The 21746-nt window shown below is 36.5% G+C and overlaps 1 protein-coding gene across 2 annotated transcripts; it reads right to left on the bottom strand.

Annotated features, from left to right (window-relative positions):
- Positions 1-437: 437 nt before the first annotated feature.
- Positions 438-21166, bottom strand: LOC107879617. Of its 2 annotated transcripts, XM_047395311.1 has the most exons (4): positions 20968-21166; positions 20764-20835; positions 19456-19843; positions 438-724 (listed from the first exon to the last, which is right to left on the bottom strand). In XM_047395311.1, the coding sequence occupies exons 3-4, from the start codon at positions 19754-19756 to the stop codon at positions 624-626; spliced, it is 402 nt and encodes a 133-aa protein (XP_047251267.1). In that variant the 5' UTR covers positions 19757-19843; positions 20764-20835; positions 20968-21166; the 3' UTR covers positions 438-623. The 2 variants fall into 2 exon arrangements, with proteins under 2 accessions (XP_047251267.1, XP_016582114.1); XM_016726628.2 differs by lacking the exon at positions 20764-20835.
- Between the last annotated feature and the right edge of the window lie 580 nt (positions 21167-21746).

Below are 21746 nucleotides of genomic sequence, written 5' to 3'. Positions count from 1 at the left end.
ATGAATCAAGTTATTGGTTGTATTTATTTCTCACCCATGTCCGTTCTTACAAGAATGACATGGGTTCTAGGGTGGTTGAAGTTGCAACCCCAAACTCTTAGTTAAATCATGAAATAAATGCAACACCCATCACAAATAACTAATTAGGAGAATAATTAACTAAAATCCATGCACTACCACAACCTAAGAAAGCATAACCCTAAGATTTAGAATTAGCTACTCATACATAAAAAGGATAAGAATATACCAAAGTTATCATTAACTTCATCCATGAGCAATAGAGACAATGTAGTTCCACACTTGGGGTTTCAATAATTCTTCAATGGAAAATCACTAACATATATTTTTCATTCAAGCTTAGTATAAAATTCTCAAAAGATGAAAAGATAGATGCTAAGTTGAGAAGAGAGAAGCTAAGATGCTAAAAGAGAGGCTATGTTCAAAAGATGAAGGCTATTTGGGAACCTAAAAACTAGGTCTTGAAAAATGAGCTAAAAGAGGTCTTGAAAAATGAGCTAAAAGCCTCTTTTTAAACCCCAACTCTACATTTAATGGAAATTACAAAACTATCATCTTGTTATTGATTTGCTTGAGCGGATCCAAAGCGGATAGAGAGCAGATGGCTAGCAGTTCCAAAGCAGATACAAAATGGATGCCTCTTTTCCTTCACATTTGGCCTTTTGATGACTTGAATGACTTGCCCATATTACCTTTTTACTATTACCTATATAAATGAACATTAAGTAAAAGACTATCATCAAATTAATGGAAAAGCATGATAATTTAAGCTTAAAAGGTGTGAGTAAATCGTCAAATTGACGACTTACCACTTTCACAATTAGAGCTGGCGGGGATGGAAAATGAAGGAGAAGGGGAGAAAGTGACAAAAACAAAACTCCATTATAGTTCTCTCAGATATCATATTTGAAAAATATTGTCTAAGATATCATAAAAGGGATAAGGAGATGAAAAATCCAAAAGAATAAAGCTTACCTGTTATAATAAAAGGCAATCAAACAAACTATGACGGGTGAAGTAAAATTTATACTGTACACTACTGTTCATCCAAAACAAAAACATTGCAATTGTTTAGCGGCGACAATAAGAGTGGTTTGGAGGAAAGTTAATTTGGAGCTGCAAACACCATTAATTAGTGAAAGCGGTGGTGGTGCACGATGTAAGTGGCTATCGTCATTTTGTAATATTAAAGGAAATAAATGTAGCTCAAAAAGAATAAACAAAGCTTAACACTTGGCATATCTCCTCTGCATTATGCTTAATTATCTTGATTTTGTTCTTCTTTTCTGTCTTTCTATTCTTATATGCCTCCCTCTTTTACAAGTCAAACCACGTCTCACCCTCAACTTTAAAGACATAACATATAAATACCTACAATTACTATTAAACCTGAAAGCTATTTAATTATGGACTATCAAATGCAATTATTACCAGTACCAATTTCTTTGGCTGAATATCATAAGATTCAGGAAAAAAATCAGAACAGAAATGTTACATCCTGGGTTTCGGCCTCAGAAATTTTTTCTAGAAAATCGTTCATCGGACCTAATACAACTCATGGATACAAGCCGTATGCTAGGGTACGAGTGGTATGGTCCTATCGTAAGTTGACCAGTGTTAGTTGGTGGGATCATTTTGATCATAACTTAAGGGTATGCGTCATAAGGCTTGGATACGAGTCATATCAGTGACTCGTATGGTTGGCAATGTTTGATCCTATTGGTAATTCATTCTACCAGGATACAAATCATGGGTACAGATCGTATGCTGAGGTTACGACTTGGTTAGATAAATCGTATACTGGATAATGTCTGATCTAAGATTAAGGCCTGGATACGACTGGTGGGAACCTTACTGATTGAATTCTTTAGAAGGATATTGGTATAGATAACTTCAAATGAGCATATCTCTTATTATACTTTGAATTTTTGAGCTTATGACTTACAAACAGATAGATAATTGAATTATATTTCCAACGATACCAATATCGCCTAAATCTGATATCGGAATAAAGAGTTATTCCTATTTTACTCCAGCATGTCAGGATGGAAATAGTGTGACGACATTCGTGGTAGCTTACCACAGTTGTGACACCCTATCATGAAGGTCGTCAGCCTTAGGCAGAAACCAGCTCCTAAGTGACGAAATTCATGGTAGCTTACCAGATTTTTGACGCCATGTCACAAATGTCGTCAGCCTTAGGCAGAATCCAGCTTCTGTGTGATGACATTTTTGATGGCTTAACACATTTTTGACGCCATGTAACAAATGTCGTCAGCCTTAGGCAGAATCCAGCTTCTGTGTGATGACAGTTTTGATGGCTTACCATATTTTTGATGTCATGTCACGAATGTCGTCAGCCTTAGCCAGAATCCAGCTTCTGTGTGATGACATTTTTGACGGCTTACCACATTTTTGACGCCTTGTTATAAATGTCGTCAGCTATTATTTTCAGCAACTGGAAATTTATTTCACAAGGGTATTTTGGTCTTTTTCCTTCACTTTCCATGACTTATAGCCCTAAAGAGGCATAATTTTTCCTATTTTTCTTCAGTTAAGCATCTAAAAAACCCTCTCTTACGCTCTCAACCACAAGATTAGGGTTTCATCAAACTCATCTCTCAAAAGCAAGATTCAAGCCTTTTTCCAAGATAATAAAGAATTAAGTTTCCCAATCCAAGAACTCTCCAGCAAATCATCAAGGTTTCCTTTCTAAGGTATGCGTAGTGTTCACTATGGATCTAATCCATTCATAGAGCTCAAGAACCATGTTGTAAATACTATTTTGTGAACTTTTTATGGTGATATGAGTATGTACATGTTGATGATTGTTGTTTAAGTTTCAAGATGATATCTAGCGGTGTTTTCATGGAATATATATGCTTGTTAGTTGAAAACTATGAACCTTAGATGGTGTAAAATGGTACAAGTTATGAAACACACCTATGCCATAAAGATTTCATGCAAGGTGTTTGATAAAATGCTTAGGATGCTAGAAATTCATGTTTATATGGTTCCATGATGTCTAAATGACAAGTCCATGTTAGCTATATACTTTAATAAGAATTCCATGCTTTTCATGTGTTGTTATTGTTGTGGTATGAAGCATGTATGATAATGGAGATATACAATATGCACGTGAAATATAACTATGCACTCCCTACCATGCTTAATATGTTGAGGAACTACATGATGTATAATATCCTCTATTTATGATAATGTGAATTGTGGATTCCGATCTTATGATCAAGTTAGTCATGTTGTGTCAGTTTTCTTCCATCGAGTCCTGGGGGTATTCGTACCCGAAAACTATAGCTGTGTGCCTAGAGACATGTCATGTTATCACGATACTTTCAGTCAAGCCATGATCTATAGAATTCAGTCAGTCTTATGACTGAGGAAAATCCAGTAACCTTAGTAATCTAGGTTGTTTAGTAATCTCAGTGATCTCAGTACTCAGTAATATCTATAACCTCAGTATTCAAAGTCAATCTCAGTAACTTCAGTACTCTCAGCTAGTTCTCAAAAATCAGTACATTTGTCAATCATCGGAATCCAGTAAACTCAGTTTTAGCTCCGCTAAATAATACCACTATTTTTAGTTCAGTTAATCAGTATCGGATCAGCAAATTAGTTCAGTTAAGTTATTTAATTCAGCCCAGTTATTTAGTTCAGTGTCTTTTAGATAGGAGTAGGATTCAGCACCGAGCGAGCCTAGGGATGGGGACTCACCCACTAAAATAGAACTGAGATCCCTAGAAGCAATCCCTAAGTCCCAGAACTACATAGCCGCGTAGGTATAAGATGTCACCCGTTAGATAGCACTGACATACTCCGGGGTCACCCGTTAGCACATTTATATGTATAGGACTGATCGCAGGAGTCACCTGCTAGATTAGGACTGAATCCATAATAGATGTCTTTACTGGTGGCACAGTACTGACACCCTTCCAATCAGGGCAGAGATTGGACCCCAGTCAACTTAGCTTGGGGTATGTCGGTTAGATGAACACATCCTACAATTTCAGTTACAGATTCAGGATTGTCAGATACAGTTAACTCAGCTTAGTAGTACAGATTTAGTACTGTTAGATATAGTCAATACTTATCATTGTAAATAGAATTCAAGATCACCCATTAGCTTAGACTGATCTCAACTATGATTAATCAGTATCAAAATCATTAGATTTAAATATCACCCACTAGATAGGGCTGATCTCATACTAAGTTAAATCTTCCTTATGATCAGTATACTCATGATCACCCGTTAGATAGGACTGATCTCAGATTCAGTTACTCCAAGTAGAACAAAACTCAGATAGTTCCATCAGAACTTAGACTGTCAGATATAGTCGCTTAGTATCAGTTACATCAGTTGGGCCGATCATCATATTTATATCAGTTATATTAGTTTTCTAAACTCGTGTATCATTCATATCAATTATCAGAATTCATAATATTACTATTCAGTTTTAGGACTATTAGACACAGTCAACCAGACCAGTTCTTCATAATTTGAACTATCAAAATAGTCGTTCATCTATTATGTATCTCAGTATCAGTACACTCATGTTGTCAGTATTCAGACTCAGTAGTCAGTATCTCCACGAGTTCAGTTACAGTTATGTATGCATGTACGTATTCTTACATTCATATTAGTCAGCATTGTTCATGCATATAACCTTTTGCATTTAGCCTACCTCACTCGTATACTCAGTACATTCAGACGTACTGACACATTTGCGCTATGGCGCTTTCTCCTATGTTACACCATAGGTTCAGAGGCCCGAGCTCCAGATCAGCAGTAGCATTTCAGTGTTCAGAGTTTGTAGTGAGTCCTTCTCATTTAAGGATGATATGATTATTGCTATATTTACTATCTAGTTGCTAGATGAAGTTAGTTAGAGACATGTTCCTTCAACTCCTTATTCAGTTCAGTTAGAGGCTTTCAGTCTAGATATTAGATTAGATATTCAGATCTTATTATTTTCAGTATTTATGACTTATTTTGGCATTGTTATTCCTTTTTTAGATATTTTGTTATCAAATGTTTATTCAGTTCAAAACTTATGGCCTTTCATGTTCATGTTTCCGCATTTTATGATATATTATACAGTATACAGGTACAGATATCAGTCATGAGTTAGCTTATGGTCCTTTGGGGTTATGAGCATCGTGTAGCATTCTAGTTCACAAACTTGGAATCAGAGCCTAAGGTTCAATAGAGTCCTAGGAAGTTTGAAAGCTACATCTAGTAGAGTCTTGTACATGCGTGTGTTGTGCACCACATTTATGTGCAGAAGGCTATGAGATGCTTTAGGAATAGTTTCCCTTCCTTCAGTATTCTTGTCGTTTCAGTGAGCATAATCTCAGTCTAATCCATTTCTTTCTTTATTCTACAGACATGCCTCCTAAAAGAAGAAATGGGAATCAGTCAGCCCCTCAGCCCAAAGACCCTTTGGGCGATCATGTTTCTCATGCGGAGTTCAGGGCTGCATTCACCACTCTTTATCAGTCAGTCGCTGCCCAGAATAAATGACCAGCTATCATTCCAACCAACCCAGTGTCCAATTCAGCTGCAGCTAGAATTTGGGACTTCACCTAAATGAATCCTCCTTCCTTTACAGGGTCTAAGTCAAATAAGGGCCCGCATGAATTCCTAGATCAAATTTAGAATATGACAGATGTTATGAGGGTTAATACTATTCAGAGTGCTGAGTTAGCCATATACCAATTATAGGATGTCTCTCATACTTGGTATAAGCAGTGAAAGTCAGAAAGGTTAGATGATGCAGGCCCTATAGAGTGGGAGAAGTTTGCCTCTTCTTTCCTTAATAGATTCTTTTCGCTAGAGCTTAGAGAAGCTAAGGTACTAGAGTTCATCAACCTTAGGTAGGGCAGTAAGACGGTAAAGGAGTATTCTCTCAAGTTTACTCAATTAGCCAGATATGCCCCTCATGTGGTTGCAGACGGTAGAGCTAAGATGAGTAAGTTTGTGTCAGGGGTGAATGATAGTGTGGTAAATTAGTGAAGATATTCCATGTTGAATAGTGATATGACTTTAGCCAGACTTATGATACATGCTCAGTAGATAGAGGAGTAAAAAATTAGGACGAGAGAGAGATAGAGTAAGAGAGCAAGGACAGGTAGTTTCCGCTTTGCTCAGCCTAAGTCATAGGGTGGTAACCATTCTCAGCATAGTTAGAAATTTTCAGTCCCAGCTCTATTATCAGCTAGTATACCAGCACTTAAGTCTAGAAATGACCGTTATGATGGAGCGCCAGGCTCTGAGGCCCAGGGTAGTAAAAATAAAGGTTTTACTTATCCGCTTTGCAAAGAGTATGGTAAGAATCATCTAGGTGTATGTATGGTAGGCAGTGATGTATGCTTTGGGTATGGCAAGACAAACCATAGGATGCGAGAGTACAGAGTTCTAGCACAGAGGGGTAATGAGTTGCGTCAGCAAGGTACCAATAGTGGTCAGCGTCAGAATAGACTTTATGCACTCTAGACCTGCCCTAATCCAGAAAGTTTCCCTGACTTAGATTCGGGTATGTTACCAGTCTTTCATATTTATAGTATGCATTGTTAGATCTCTTTCTTTCATTCGAGCATATGTTTCAGTATGAGTTAGCTAGTAAAGCCAGCAAGTCAGTTTAGCAATCGAGTAGTCAGATTTTTATAGCTTGTTTTCTCATCCTTGCATCTATTCATGCTATCCAAAATCTTAGAGAAAGTAACTATTTCAAGGTAGAACCTCCTAGTAGTTGTAAGTTCAGTTTATCTCATCTATCATGTATTAGTTTTAGACTCCCAAAGTTTAGTTATAATCTAGTTTGTAGATACCCTGTGCATCACCCAGTATCTCCGTAAGGTAAGCGTTCTTAGAGGGACATAGCGTCCCAGGGAGGAGATACCCCACTTTCTCTTAATGCTTTCATGCCTCAGATCCTTTAATTTCTCCTTGCATAACGAATTCAGTCTAGAATAGAGGGTACTTATAAGTTGACCTTCAAGTTAGACCTCAGCTGTAAGTCAAGTATTCAGAGGTTCATTCAGTTTATGATCTTCAGTCCATATGTCACGTAGCAGAATCAGTCATGTTCTCATGTTCAGTTCAATCTTAGTGTCTTTACCATTGCATGTTCAGTCGCATATTCGTGAGTCAGTTCAGTCATGTATTCACGCATCAGATATGCGTGGTCAGCTTATCAGTACTTTTAGTCATGCATTCAGGTATCATGTCAGTCATATAATCATCCATTAGATATACATGGATTCAACTTATCAGTTAAGCATCAGATATGCATTCTCAGTTTGAGAAACTCAGTTTATCGAAACACTCAGTCCTACATTCATAAATCAGCTACTCATGCATCAGATATGCATGTACAGTATGATATGCTCAGTTTTCAATCATGTCACCCATGAAATCATGATCAGTTATTCATGCTATATATGCGTCATTTTATATTTTCTCCCTTCTTAAGTAGTCATCATTCGAGGACGAATGTTTCCAAGGGGGAGATATTGTAATACCCCAAAAAAAATCCAAACTGATATTAGAGCCATGTACCAAGGTCATGCATAGTACATCATGGTTCTTTTATAGTTTTATGATTAATTTAGATGTGTATTAAGGCTTCAAATAACTCCCAACTATCAGACGATTCAAAACATTCCTTACCGATTGAATTCTTGAGAAGGATATTAGTATAGTCATCTTCAAACGAGTATATCTCTCATTATACTTGGAATTTTTAAGATCATGACCTACCAACAGATAGATAATTGAATTATATTTCCAGCGATACCAATATAGCCTAAATCTGATATCGGAGCAAAGAGTTATTCCTATTTTACTCCAGCATGTCAGGCTGGAAATAGTGTGACGACATTCGTGGTAGCTTACCACATTTGTGATGCTCTATCATGAAGTTCGTCAGCCTTAGGCAGAAAATAGCTCCTAAGTGACGACATTCATGGTAGCTTACCATATTTTTGACGCCATGTCACAAATGTCGTCAGCCTTAGGTAGAATCCAGCTTCTATGTGACGACATTTTTAACGGCTTACCACATTTTTGACGCCATGTCACAAATGTCGTTAGACTTAGATAGAATTCATCTTCTGCGTGACAATATTTTTGATGGCTTACCACATTTTTGATGCCATGTCACAAATATCGTCAGCCTTAGGCAGAATCCAGCTTCTGTGTGACGATATTTTTGATGACTTACCATATTTTTGACGCCTTGTCACAAATATCGTCAGCTATTATTTTCAGCAACTGGGAATTTATTTCATAAGGGTATTTTGGTCTTTTACCATCATTTACCATGACTTATAACCCTAAAGAGGTGTAATTTTTCTCATTTTTCTTCAGTTAAGTATCTTAAAAACCCTCTCTTACGTTCTCAACCACAAGATTAGGGTTTCCATCAAACTCATCTCTCAAAAGCAAGATTCAAGCATTTTTCCAAGATAATCAAGAATTAAGTTTCTCAATCCAAGATCTCTCCAGCAAATCATCAAGGTTTCCTTTCTAAGGTATGCGTAGTGTTCATCTATGGATCTAATCCGTTTATAGAGCTCAAGAATCATGTTATAAATACTATTTTATGAATTTTTTTATGGTGATATGAGCATGTACATGTTGATGATTGTTGTTTAAGTTTCAAGATAATATCTAACGGTGTTTTCATGGAATATATATGCTTGTTAGTTGAAAACTATGAACCTTAGATGGTGTAAAATGGTACAAGTTATGAAACACACCTATGCCTTAAATATTGCATGCAAGGTGTTAAATAAAATGCTTAGAATGCTAAATTTATGTTTATATGGTTCCATGATATCTAAATGACAAGTCCATGTTGGCTATATACTTTAATATAAATTTCATGCTTTTCATGTGTTGTTATTGTTGTGGTATGAAGTATGTATGATAATGGAGATATACAATATGCACATGAAATTTAGCTATGTACTCCCTGCCATGCTTAATATTTTGAGGAACTACATGATGTATAATATTCTCTATTTATGATAATGTGAATTGTGGACTCCAATATTATGATCAAGTCAGTCATATTGTGTCAGTTTCCTTCCATTAGGTCCTGGGGGTATTGGTACCCGAAAACTATAGTTTTGTGCCTAGAGCCATGTAATTTTATCACGATACTCTCAATTAAGCCATGATCTATAGAATTTAGTCAGTCATATGACTCAGGAAAATCCAATAACCTTAGTAATCTCAGTAGTTTAGTAATCTCAGTGATCTCAGTGCTCAGTAATATCTGTAACCTCAGTATTCAAAGTCAATCTCAGTAACTTCAGTACTCTCAGCCAGTCCTCAAAACTCAGTACATTCCATCAGTCATCGGAATCCAGTAAACTCAATTTTAGCTCTGCTAAACAATACCACTATTTTTAGTTCAGTTAATCAGTATCAGTTCAGCAAATCAGTTAAGTTAAGTTATTTAGTTCAGCGCAATTATTCAGTTCAGTGTCTTTTAGATGAGAGTAGGATTCAGTACCGAGCGAGCCTAGGGATGGGGACTCACCCACTAGAATAGGACTGAGATACCTAGAAGCAATCCTTAAGTTCCAGAACTATGTAGCCAGCGTAGGTACGAGATGTCACCCGTTAGATAGGATTGACATACTCAGGGGTCCCCTGTTAGCATATTTATATGTATAGGATTGATCTTAGGTGTCACCCACTAGATTAGGACTGACTCCATAACAGATGTCTTTACTGGTGGTGCGGTACTGACACACTTCCAATTAGGGCAGAGATTGGACCCCTGTTCACTTATCTTGGGGCATGTCTGTTAAATGAACACATCCCACAGTTTTAGTTACAGATTTAGGAATGTCAGATACAGTCAACTCAGCTTAGTAGTACAGATTCAATACTGTTAGATATAGTCAAAGCTTATCATTGTAAATAGACTTCAAGATCACCCATTAGCTAGGACTGATCTCAACTACGATTAATCAGTATCAGAATCATTAGATTTAAAGATCACCTGCTAGATAGGGCTGGTCTTAGACTAAGTCAAATTTTCTTATTATCAGTATACTCATGATCACCCGCTAGATAGGATTGATCTCAGATTTAGTTACTCTAAGTAGAACAGAACTCAGATAGTTTCATCAGAACTTAGACTGTCAGATATAGTCGCTCAGTATCAGTTACATTGGTTAGGCTGATCATTACAGTTATATCAGTTTTATGAACTCATGTATCAGTCATATCAGTTATCAGAATTCATGATATCAATATTCAGCTTTAGGATTGTCAAACACAGTCAACCTGACCAGTTCTTTATAATTTGAATTGTCAAAAATAGTCGTTCAGCTATTCAGTATCTCAGTATCAGTACACTCATGTTGTCAGTATTCAGACTCAGTAGTCAGTATCTTCACGAGTTCAGTTATAGTTATGTATGCATGTATGTATTCTCACATTCATATTAGTCAGCATTGTTCATGTATATAACCCTTTGCATTTAGCCTACCTCACTCGTATACTCAGTACATTCAGACGTACTAAATTATTTGCGCTATGGTGCTTTCTCTTATGTTACACCAGATCAACAGTAGCATTCCAGTGTTCAGAGTTTGTAGTAAGTCTTTCTCATTCGAGGACGATATGATTATTGCTATATTTACTATTCAGTTGCTAGATGAAGTTAGTTGGAGACATGTTCCTTCAACTTCTTAGTCAGTTCAGTTAGAGGCTTTCAGACTAGATGTCATATTAAATATTTAGATCTCATTATTTTTAGTATTTATGACTTGTTTTGGTATTGTTATACCTTTTTTAGACATTTTGTTATCAGATGTTTATTCAGTTCGAATTTTATGGCCTTTCGTGTTCATGTTTCTACATTTTATGATATATTATGCAGTATACAGGTACATATATCATTCATGGGTTAGCTTGTGGTCCTTCGGTGTCATGAGCACCATGTAGCATTTTGGTTCAGAAAATTGGGGTGTTACAGTCAGTCATATTACTGTGACAGGTATTTAAGGGACTTTAGTAGGGGTATTCTGGACATTTTTCTACTTACCCTAATTATGACCCACAACTTTTATTACACTTAAAAGGTTATTTACCCTATTATTCTATTCATTAACACATAGAAAACTATTCCTAAACATTCAATAATTCTCTCAAGAGCTTTTGGGGCAAGAGAGCTAGGGTTTCAACTTGGGGATTGCATTGGGGCTTGTTTTGGTGATTTTGTTCCATCATTTTTCTCGATTCATGGCATGTGTCTCTTACCTACTTCTTATTTCTAAAAAAGCAAGAATTTATGGTTGTTTTCATGGTTTCAATATAGCATGGTTTATGGTTTCCAACTATAAAATGAGGGTTTTGTTTATAATGGTTTTGTTTTAGTTTCCTATGGTTTAATTGTGCTTTAATATGCATTGATGGTGGTTTTTGGCAATTGGATTGCACGGTAATGGTTTAATGGTCTTTGAAATTGGTTTTGGTCATATTATGCCCCCAAGGTATTTGATAAAATTCTTATAAAGATATGTTCACTGCATTAACTTCTTTAAATGGAACTCTTGCTTGTTTTAAACTTATGCATGAAACCATAAATGGTTTACAAAGGTTAAAGGCTTATTAGTTTTGCTTATGGAGTACATGAAAGTCTCCGAAGAGGTTAATACGGTAAACAGATAGGGCACTTTGGGAGTCCCCTTAACCTAAATAGTTTGGCTATGAATAAATCTTGAAAATATGGTTGGTATTCCGATACCACTTATAAATGGAATTGGTTAATAAATAGTAATTCGATTTGTTTGGACATGGTTTAAATTTGGACACATTAATGACGGGATGTGTAACTAAGCTGTGGAAGGTGAAGGTTCCCCGAGACCAAAACTGAAAACTCATATTTGCCGATATGAGGGGTTTTTAATGTCCACATGCGAGTGTCACATTTTATATAGAGGGATGTACTAATCATGCCATGGGATATTTCCTAGTCGTGCGGCTACATGGCTACATGCACTATGACTCTTTCAGCAGGGGAGCTGAACCCAAATGACCCAGGCTGTGGTTGAACGACAAGGTTACACAATCCAGGTAAAAGGTTTTAAATGCTTGCTAAACACGGATTCCCTTTCCTAGCACTTATTATATATATGTATGGTTGTATGCATCATGAATGGTTTTACTTGGTTGTTTAAATAACATTACTTTATCCTTATCTTAAGATACATACTAGCGGTCACTCGCTAACTTATCTATTGGCGACCATATACCCATGCTATGCAAAAATCGATAGTTCAACTTCTTCTACATAGTGATTGACTTGGGTACAACAATTAGATTTAAGTGGTGATCTTTCATCTTTTCAAAAGGCTCCATTTCATGATATGGACATTCTAGACATTTTGTTTTTATTTTGGATATTGATTTTGGCTATGGTTGGAGGCATGTTTTATAAGCCTAAATCCATCTTTTGAGTGGATATGTATGACTTTCAAAGTGATTGATGTTTAAACCATATTGTATTTCTCTAATTTCTACTATTTTCATATAGAGCATTGAATAAGCTTTCCATCGATACTGATTTCATTAAAATCTGACTTCAAACGAGGGAGTTATAGCCGTTTTACTCAGTGATATCGGATCGCCCAGGTCTGATGGTCGACTTGGCAGACTGTCAGGTCCTTGGTAGACCGTTAAGTGTCCCATCAGGTCAAGGCAGTGACCCCTCTTCCTAGTCATCGTGTGACAGCCAAGATGGTGGACCGTCAAAAAAATTGACGGACCATCGAGGGGTCCATCAGGTCGAGATAGAATATTTCATTTCTAGCCCTCGAGTGACGGACAACTTGGTAGACCATCAATTTCCTGACGGATCATCACTTTGACCATCACATCGAGGCAAAACGTTCCAGTTTTAGCACTCGAGTGACGAACGATCTGGTGGACCGTCAGGAGACTTGACAGACCGTCAGATCGACCGTCACATGCCCTGATCTGTAAATTTCAGCTTTTTCAAAAAGGGAACTTTGGTCATTTCTTTCCCTTATGGTCTTATATATATATCCTAGTAGAGAATATCCATTCATTTTTCTCCTTTTCTCTTACAAGAAACATCTAAAAATTAGTGTTTCTTCCAAAACTCAAAAATTCAATCTTCTTCCAAGAAATTCAAGGATCTTCCATAGATTTCTCCAAGTTGGCCAAGAATTAAGCTCCCCTAGTCAAAGGCATCAAGGATATTAACTCAAAAAATGTAAGGAAGAAGTTCTAAACAAGTTTCTACATCTCCAAAATTATAATCCAAGGTATGTGGGGCTTGAACAAGAACACTCCTTTCGTTCTTGTGGCTAAAGATTTACTTTCTATTATTGATTTACATGATTTTGCAAGTGGGTTTACACCCAAATTTCTTTATTTATGATTTATGAGATTTGAGTTGAATAATTTTGATATTTATGATTATTTCACCATCATGTTTCTTAAATTAAGAATTTATTTCATGAGTTGTATATTGTCATTACGTATTGATGATTTCTAAGCGATTTAAGACAAGTGTCATCAGTTATGCCTTTCCATGAGAAATTTGACTATTGAATATATATATAGATATTTGATATTGAAAGTCAAGAATGAGTCCTATGATGTTTCCTTGAAGCTTTGATATTTAAAAATGATTTGAAAAAAAAGATTGTATTGAGTTGAGTCGGGTTAGGAATCCACAAGATGTTTATGATTTGCAGATGATATATATATATATATATATATATATATATATATATATATATGTTTTGGTCTTTAAAATAGACCCATGAGTTGATATTGATTAAGGTGAATTTCCTCACGCGTTCTAAGCTGTCTGGGAGGAGTATTTAGCACCGAGCAGGAAATGTGGTATTTCTTCAAAACTATGTGCCACCGTAGGATTTATATTGATAATTTTGGGTCAGAGGCCGAGTATGGGATTATGATAACAAGATTGAGGTTGTACTCCCTGGCAAAAATATGATACCCCCGCCAATATGGGGTTCTCTTCTTAGGAGGGCAAAACGTTGGACTCCATGTGGTCACATGGTGTAGTTATGTCGGTTATAAGAAACTCCCACATCTATAATGATCTAAGTACCATGAGATACCGAGTCACTCTAAGTCATGAATCAAAGAGTTTGAGTTGAGTTAAATGATTTATGACATTTATTAAGCATATGTTATTACTAATGACTTTCGGAAATGATATTTTAGATAATTCAAGCGAAGAGATATATTATTGCCAGCATGCATAATTTTCTTATACATTTATGATATTATTTAAAATGTTACATCCACCTCCACATACTCAGTACATTCCCAAGTACTGACTCTCATACTCCTTTGTATTCTATATTTCTTCATGATATAGGTTCAGGTGCTCAGTCTCAGCAGCGATAGTGATCTTTGAGTACCTTCATCTACATTTTTGCAGTTGGTGAGTCCTCATGGTTTGAGGACCTGTGTCTCTAATTTTGTATTGTTAATAGATAGTTGTTTACTTTCAGTTCAGTACGAGTCAGTTGGAGATCTGTCCCAATGGATCCTCAGTTCTATGTAGTAGAGGCTTTGTCAGACTAGTGTACCAGCGTGTACAGAGATTTCAGTATTTTGTTTGTACAGGGTAGTATTACTTCATATTTTAGTATGTTTATGACATGGTTATTCCTCTTTATCTTAGCATGATTTTCTCTATAATGAGTTCTGAAAGTGATGACAGGCTTACAAGGTTATCTTGAGGCCACGTGTGGCCTTGAGCACCATGTGACATCTCAGGATAGGTTCTTGGGGAGTTACACATATCCCAACCGATTATCTGTATTCTTTTGGATAAACGCTTTGTGGTACTTTTGGGGGTTGGTATTGGTGGGAACAGTATTAGTATCGACCTTGGCATTGGAATAAGCTGGGAGGCTGGCATCATCAGACATAATTTCTCACTATTCCATCATCTTAGATTTTGGGATTGATTATTATATTATATTTTAATATTTTCTTTGGTTTGGTATGGTATGGATGGTTGGGTTTGGTACCATTAGACTCGGTTGAGCCGATCGCGGTCGTGATACTATCCTATAGTCTTGATGTAAACAATAATGCTATCTTGTTATATGTTTAAAATTTAGCTCATATGAGGCTGTAATAGGCGGCTGGGTTGGGTTACGAGCGCGGTCCCCGATCTTTATTGGACTTGGGTTGTCCATTACATTTAGGCCCTGGTTCGGGTCGTGATAAGTTGGTATTAGAGATTTAGGTTCATGGTCAACTGGAAAGTCCACAAAGCCGTGTCGAGTAGAGTCTCTTTTAGTGGTGCGTAGTGCACCACACTCATAAGAGAGAGGTTGCAAGACACTTAGGAATGTTTCACTTTTTTGAAATTCTTAGTCGTGGAATGTTTTCTAATCCTTGGTTATTTGTCTTTCAGATCATGCCTCCTTGATCTGTAATGCAAAGGAATCCTTCTGCCTTATCTGGGGATAATTTTGAAGGGGTACCTTCTACGTCTGGAGTACATCTTTGATCTCATTATCCTATTCCTGATTGTTCTAAAGTTTCTCTTATTCCTCTTACTGCTCCTCAGGTACCTCAGGGTAACATAACAAACGCGGAGTTTCGTCAGTCTATCCATATTATTGCTCAGATGGTTGCTGCTCATGCCGAGCGGGGTGTGGCTAGTTCTTTTTCTACTAAGGCCACAAGGGTTGGTCAATTTATGAAGATAGGTCCTCCTACTTTTATGGGAGTGAAGGTAGATGAAGACCCATAGGGCTTCTTGGATGAATTGGAGAAGATATTTTGGGTTATGTAGGCTTTTGATATGGAGGGAGTTAGCTTTGTATCTAATCCTTGGTTATTTGTCTTTCAGATCATGCCTTCTTGATCTGTAATGCAAAGGAATCCTTCTGCCTTATCTGGGGATAATTTTGAAGGGGTACCTTCTACGTCTGGAGTACATCTTTGATCTCATTGTCCTATTCCTGATTGTTCTAAAGTTTCTCCTATTCCTCTTAATGCTCCTCAGGTACCTAGGGTAACGTAACGAACGCGGAGTTTCATCAGTCTATCCATATTATTGCTCAGATGGTTGCTGCTCATGCCGAGCGGGGTGTGGCTAGTTCTTTTTCTGCTGAGGCCATAAGGGTTGGTCAATTTATGAAGATAGGTCCTCCTACTTTTATGGGAGTGAAGGTAGATGAAGACCCATAAGGCTTCTTGGATGAATTGGAGAAGATATTTTGGGTTATGTAGGCTTTTGATATGGAGGGAGTTAGCTTTGTATCTTATCAACTCAAAGATATTGCTTATCAGTGGTATGACAAGTGGGACAAAGATAAGTGTGATATAGAAGAGGAAGGGTTGTGGGAGGCCTTTTCTAATACCTTCATAGATCGTTTCTTTCCTCAAGAGTTGAGGGAAGCTAAGATGGAGGAGTTTGTGAACCTCAGGCAATGGAGGATATTTGTAAGGGAATATGCCTTGAAGTTTCATCAATTGTCAAGTTATGTTCCTGATTTTGTGGCTGATATGAGGTCGAGAATGAGGAAGTTCGCTTCTAGGCTGAATAGAGATCTCATTTTAGAGAGCAAGACTGCTTTTGTCATTAGAGACATAGACATGTCTAGGTTGACTGTTCATATGCAGTAGGTTGAGATGAGAAGAGATAGTAGGTGGAATTTAGGGATAGGCAGAGAAATCGGGGCAAATTTTTTATCAGGGAGGTGCGCAGTCTCAAGGTGGTAGAGATAGTAGCAAGTTGAAAAAAAAAGAAGTGGAAGAGTTCTGGTTTGTTCTTTACTGCCTGTGCTCCTTACCACAGCAGTCGGGCAACATGCGTTACTAAGGTGGTGATAATTTTTTAGCTCAGGTTGCTTAATCTTAGGAGAGCTGAGGTCAGTCTATTTCTTCATGCCTTCCTTATCTGTTCTACGGTTGTTCTCATCGGGGATTCTGTGAGGAAAGTAGAGATAAGTGCCTTAAGTATGGCTAGGTAGTCCATAGGCTCAAGGATTATCCGGTCAACAAGGTTTCTACAGGGGCGAATAAGATTTTGATGGCTTTATCTTCTGCTCCTACACCTGGTGGTGTGGTAGCTGCTTCTGTTACTGCTCCTGGTTCTAGTATTGGTCGGAACAGTTTGTATGTTTTGGCATCCCGGTAGGAATTTGAGGCATCACTTAATGTTATTACTGGTACGTTATAATTTTTTTTCTATGATTTATATTATTTGCTTGATCCGAGCTCCACTCTTTCTTATGTGACTCCTTATATAGTTGTGTGTTTTGGTTTTGATTCAGAAATTATTTTTGATCCTTAATTTATTTTTACCTTGGTAGGAGACTCGATCATTGCTTAATGGGTTTATAAGGGGTGTGTGGTATCTGTTGGTAACATGTAGACCTTGGTAGATCTATTTGAGTTGGGAATGGTGGGTTTTGATTTGATTTTGAGTATGGATTGATTTCATTCTTGTTATGCATCTTTAGACTCTTGAACTCGTAAGGTCATCTTTAGGTTCCTTGGTGAGCCAAAAACAAAATGAAAGGGTTATTCTTTAGCTCCTAGGGGAAGATTTATTTCTTATATTAGAGCTCAAAGGTTAATCTTTAAAGGGTGTCTTTATTACTTGGTCCGAGTTAAAGATTTTAACTCGGAAGGTCCTTTAATGCCTTTAGTTCCATTAGTTAATGAGTTTTCAGAGGTCTTTTCAGATGATCTTCTTGGTATTCCTCCGGATAAGGAAATAGAGTTTGGTATTGATTTGCTTCCGGACACTCGTCCAATAGCTATTCTTCCGTATAGAATGGCTTAGGTTGAGTTAAGAAAACTCAAGGAGCAAATTAAAGATCTTCTGGACAATGGGTTTATTCATCCTAGTATTTCTCCATGGGGTGCGCCGGTGTTGTTCTTGTGCAAGAAGGATGGTTCCCTTCGGATGTGCATTGACTATTGGCAGTTGAACAAGGTAACGGTCAAGAACAAGTTTTCTCTCCCAAGGATAGATGATCTGTTTGATCAGTTGTAGGGTGCCAAGTTCTTTTCAAAGATAGGTCTTCGATCTAGGTACCATCAGCTTAAGGTTAGGGAGGTGGATATTCCTAATACTACTTTTCGTACTCGATATGGACATTTTGAGTTCTTGGTGATGTCATTTAGATTGACAAACGTTCCGACGACGTTTATGGATTTGATGAACAAGGTGTTTAGGCAGTATTTAGATCTCTTTGTCATTATGTTTATTGATGACATTTTGGTGTATTCGAGGAGTGAGGTGGATCATTCTAATCACTTCCTATGGTGTTGCAGACCTTACAAGAATAACATTTATTTGCCAAGTTCTCTAAGTGTGAGTTTTGGTTGGATGTTGTGACTTTCTTGGGTTATATTATTTCTAGTGAGGGGATAATGGTTGATCCTCGAAAGGTTGCTGCGGTGAAAGAGTGGCCTAGTCCTACGACTCTATCTGATGTTCAGAATTTCTTGAGTTTATCCGGGTATTATAGGCGGTTTGTGGAAAGATTCTTGACGATAACTGCTTCTTTGACTAAGTTAACTCATAAGAAGGTTAAGTTTTCTTGGTCGGATGCTTGTGAGGGGAGTTTTGAGAAATTGAAGGATAGGTTGACGTTGGCTTTAATTTTAACTTTGTCGGAAGGCAATGATGGGTTTGTGATTTATTGTGATGCATCTCGGGTAGGACTTGATTATGTTTTGATGCATCATGGGAAGGTGATTACCTATGCTTCCAGGCAGTTGAAGGTGCATGAGATAAATTATCCTACTCATGATTTGGAGCTGTTGGTGGTTGTGTTTGCTTTGAAAATATGGCAGCATTCTCTATATGGTGTTCACGTGGATATCTTTTCTGATCATAAGAGTTTTCAGTACGTGTTCATGCAGAAGGAGCTTAATCTCAGGCAAAAGAGATGATTTGAGCTTCTCAAGGATTATGATACGAGTCTTCACTACCACCCAGGTAAGGCTAATGTGGTTGCCGATGATCTTAACAAGTTGTCTATGGGGAGTTTGGTTCATTTGGAGGAAGGCAAACGGTAATTGGTGAAGGGTATTCACCGCTTGGCCAATCTAGGATTCGTCTCTTAGATTCTGATTTTCATACTCCCTATTTGATTTGGGAAACAGAGGTAACGAACAGTTCTAGCTTCTAATTATCTGAAAGACTCCATCCCTTCTCCGCTATCAAATCAAATGATAGCTGGTTCTAAACTTCATATTCAATTTATAAGAAAATTATTATTATTATTATTTGGACAAATAAGATCTTTATGAGAAATTATTTCAGTACTTGTTCTTCATAATTTCAAAATGAAATGTCCTATCGTTGTTTTCAGCTACAACTATCAAGTTTAAGAGATCTGAAAGATTGTTACCGTCACTAGGCATGAAAGCATTTGTGGCGTTATCATCCTGCTTGATGTTATTCATGCTTGCACCATTTGATTCTGCTCCTGCAGAGTTGTGGTTCTTCTTTCCAAATCTCAAGAGGCGTTTAAGACCTTTTGATGATTCCTTTGCTTGAGTCATTTCTACAGCTTCAGAGTTATTATCTACTCTAACAGTGTGAATATCAGGTGCATAAGCTTTGGCGATTTCTTTAACTGTTGATCCTGTGTATGAGCTCAGCAGAGGTGCTCTAACAAACTCCAAATTTTTGGTACAAGGGTCCTTCATAGAGGAGACACGAGTATACGAGGCACAATAAGCAGTACTACTAATATTTGCAAACTTAGGTATGTCATCTATATAACTTGTGTCCGTCTGCAAATATTAAAGTGGATTATTCAACTTTTTGCAATTAACTTAATTCAATAAAGAAAGCTTATGTGTCATGATAATGCGATTTGAGATTAAATGAAGAAGTGTGGATTCATATAGTCAACACCAACTTGTTTTGAACTGAGACATTTATTGTCTTCAATAAAAAAAGCTTATGCAACTAAAGATTAACTTCAAACATGTAATTAACTTGAAAAATAGCTCCCTCAACATCACTAATGTCAAGCAGATCAAACACCCAAGAACATTGGAGAGAACCTTACCCACTCACCTCACCCCAAATACCCCTTCCACCCATATGCCACCAAAGGAAAAAAAGATCAAACAAGATAGAGCAAATTTATATTCCAGATAGAAATAGAACATCTATTTTATTTTGATTTTAAAACATAAGCAGTAAGAAGATACACCTTCTTTGATTGAATTTTCATCCAATACTTTTTCGAGCCAAGTAAATATCAATAATAATAGAATCTCAGGTCGTTTAATTAATAGGGTACCATAACTGATTTCATTCATTTCATTAATCATATGCAAACATTACTAAGACCATCAGTAAAATAAGATACCAATAATCTAAAATTCTAATTTGATTTAAACAAAGCCAAAGGTATCAAAAGTCTTATGTTGCAAATAAATTAGCATATCATCCTATTTATTTATTGGGACACATTGGTAGCAGATTTAATGCTTACCTGGTTCCATATGTGGAGAAAATATCACAAGTAAGCATTGACAAGTAAAATTTTTGAGGAGCAACCTGGATTAAAGAAATATGCCTCTTCAATTGAGTAAACGATGATGCTTACATTATTAACTCATGTTGAAAAAGAATGGAGCTAAAAAAGTTAGTCAATACTTTCAGACATATTGTCAAACAGCTTCGGTGCAACAATTTATACCTGATGGCAAGTCAGAATGCTTTCTCAGAAATATTTTGAATAAATGAACACATGCATGTATCAAAATTCACTCTGAAAATGTGAAAAAATAAAATTAAAGTAAGTAAATACACACTTTATTAGTAAAATAAAATAAAATGCAAACAAGAATGAAATGACAGTAGCAAATTAACAGGAGGGGAAACAAATTAAATGGAGACTTACTTTCTCCCATTAATCTTCTTTTCTGCCGCTAATTTCTCAACCTTCAATAGAAATGTTTGATCCCTCTATGTTAGATCTAAATCTGAAATAAAATTAAATTAAATTTTCAAAACTCAAATATTAAACTTCAAGTTAAAATCCAAAGTTTCTTCATAAAATTATAAATTAAGCATATTACTGCATACAAAACTTCAGTGATACAAAGAATCAAACAAAGAAATGACACAGGGGGCAAAATAATAACAATCAGCTGAGGAAAAAAGAGAAAAGAACGAAAGAGAAAGAGAGTTGAAATATGATTTAAGGACAATAGTTGGAATCTCAAAGGAAATATTGGAGCGTTAAAAAGAGGAAAAAAAGGGTTGCATATTAAAAAGCAGTACACGTATTAAATGAGTTAATACATAAAAATGACCCTAAACTTGACACCAAATTATAACTTTGACCTTAAACTTTGACAGTGCACAAATATGACCTTTAACTATTCAAAACTGCACAAATATGAACTTGAATCCTATGTGGCAAAATGCGTGTTCAACACGCAAAACTGAGCGCGTCCAGCTTAAAATCTAAGGGCATAGTACATAAATATGACCTAAAACTTTGACAGTGCACAAATATGACCTTTAACTATTCAAAACTGTACAAATATGACTTTTAAATGACTCTTCACTATTATTTTTTTATTATTGTTGGTTCAAAGATAAAAATGGCATCTAATTTCTTTTGTCATTGCGGGAAAAGAGCAATATTGAAGATTTATTAATTAGGCGAGTCAG

This window comes from Capsicum annuum, chromosome 8 (assembly GCF_002878395.1).
Source record: "Capsicum annuum cultivar UCD-10X-F1 chromosome 8, UCD10Xv1.1, whole genome shotgun sequence".
NCBI classification, from domain to species: domain Eukaryota; kingdom Viridiplantae; phylum Streptophyta; class Magnoliopsida; order Solanales; family Solanaceae; genus Capsicum; species Capsicum annuum.
The sequence above is the reverse complement of the archived record's forward strand: the minus strand, read 5'-3'. Positions and strand labels throughout refer to the sequence as shown.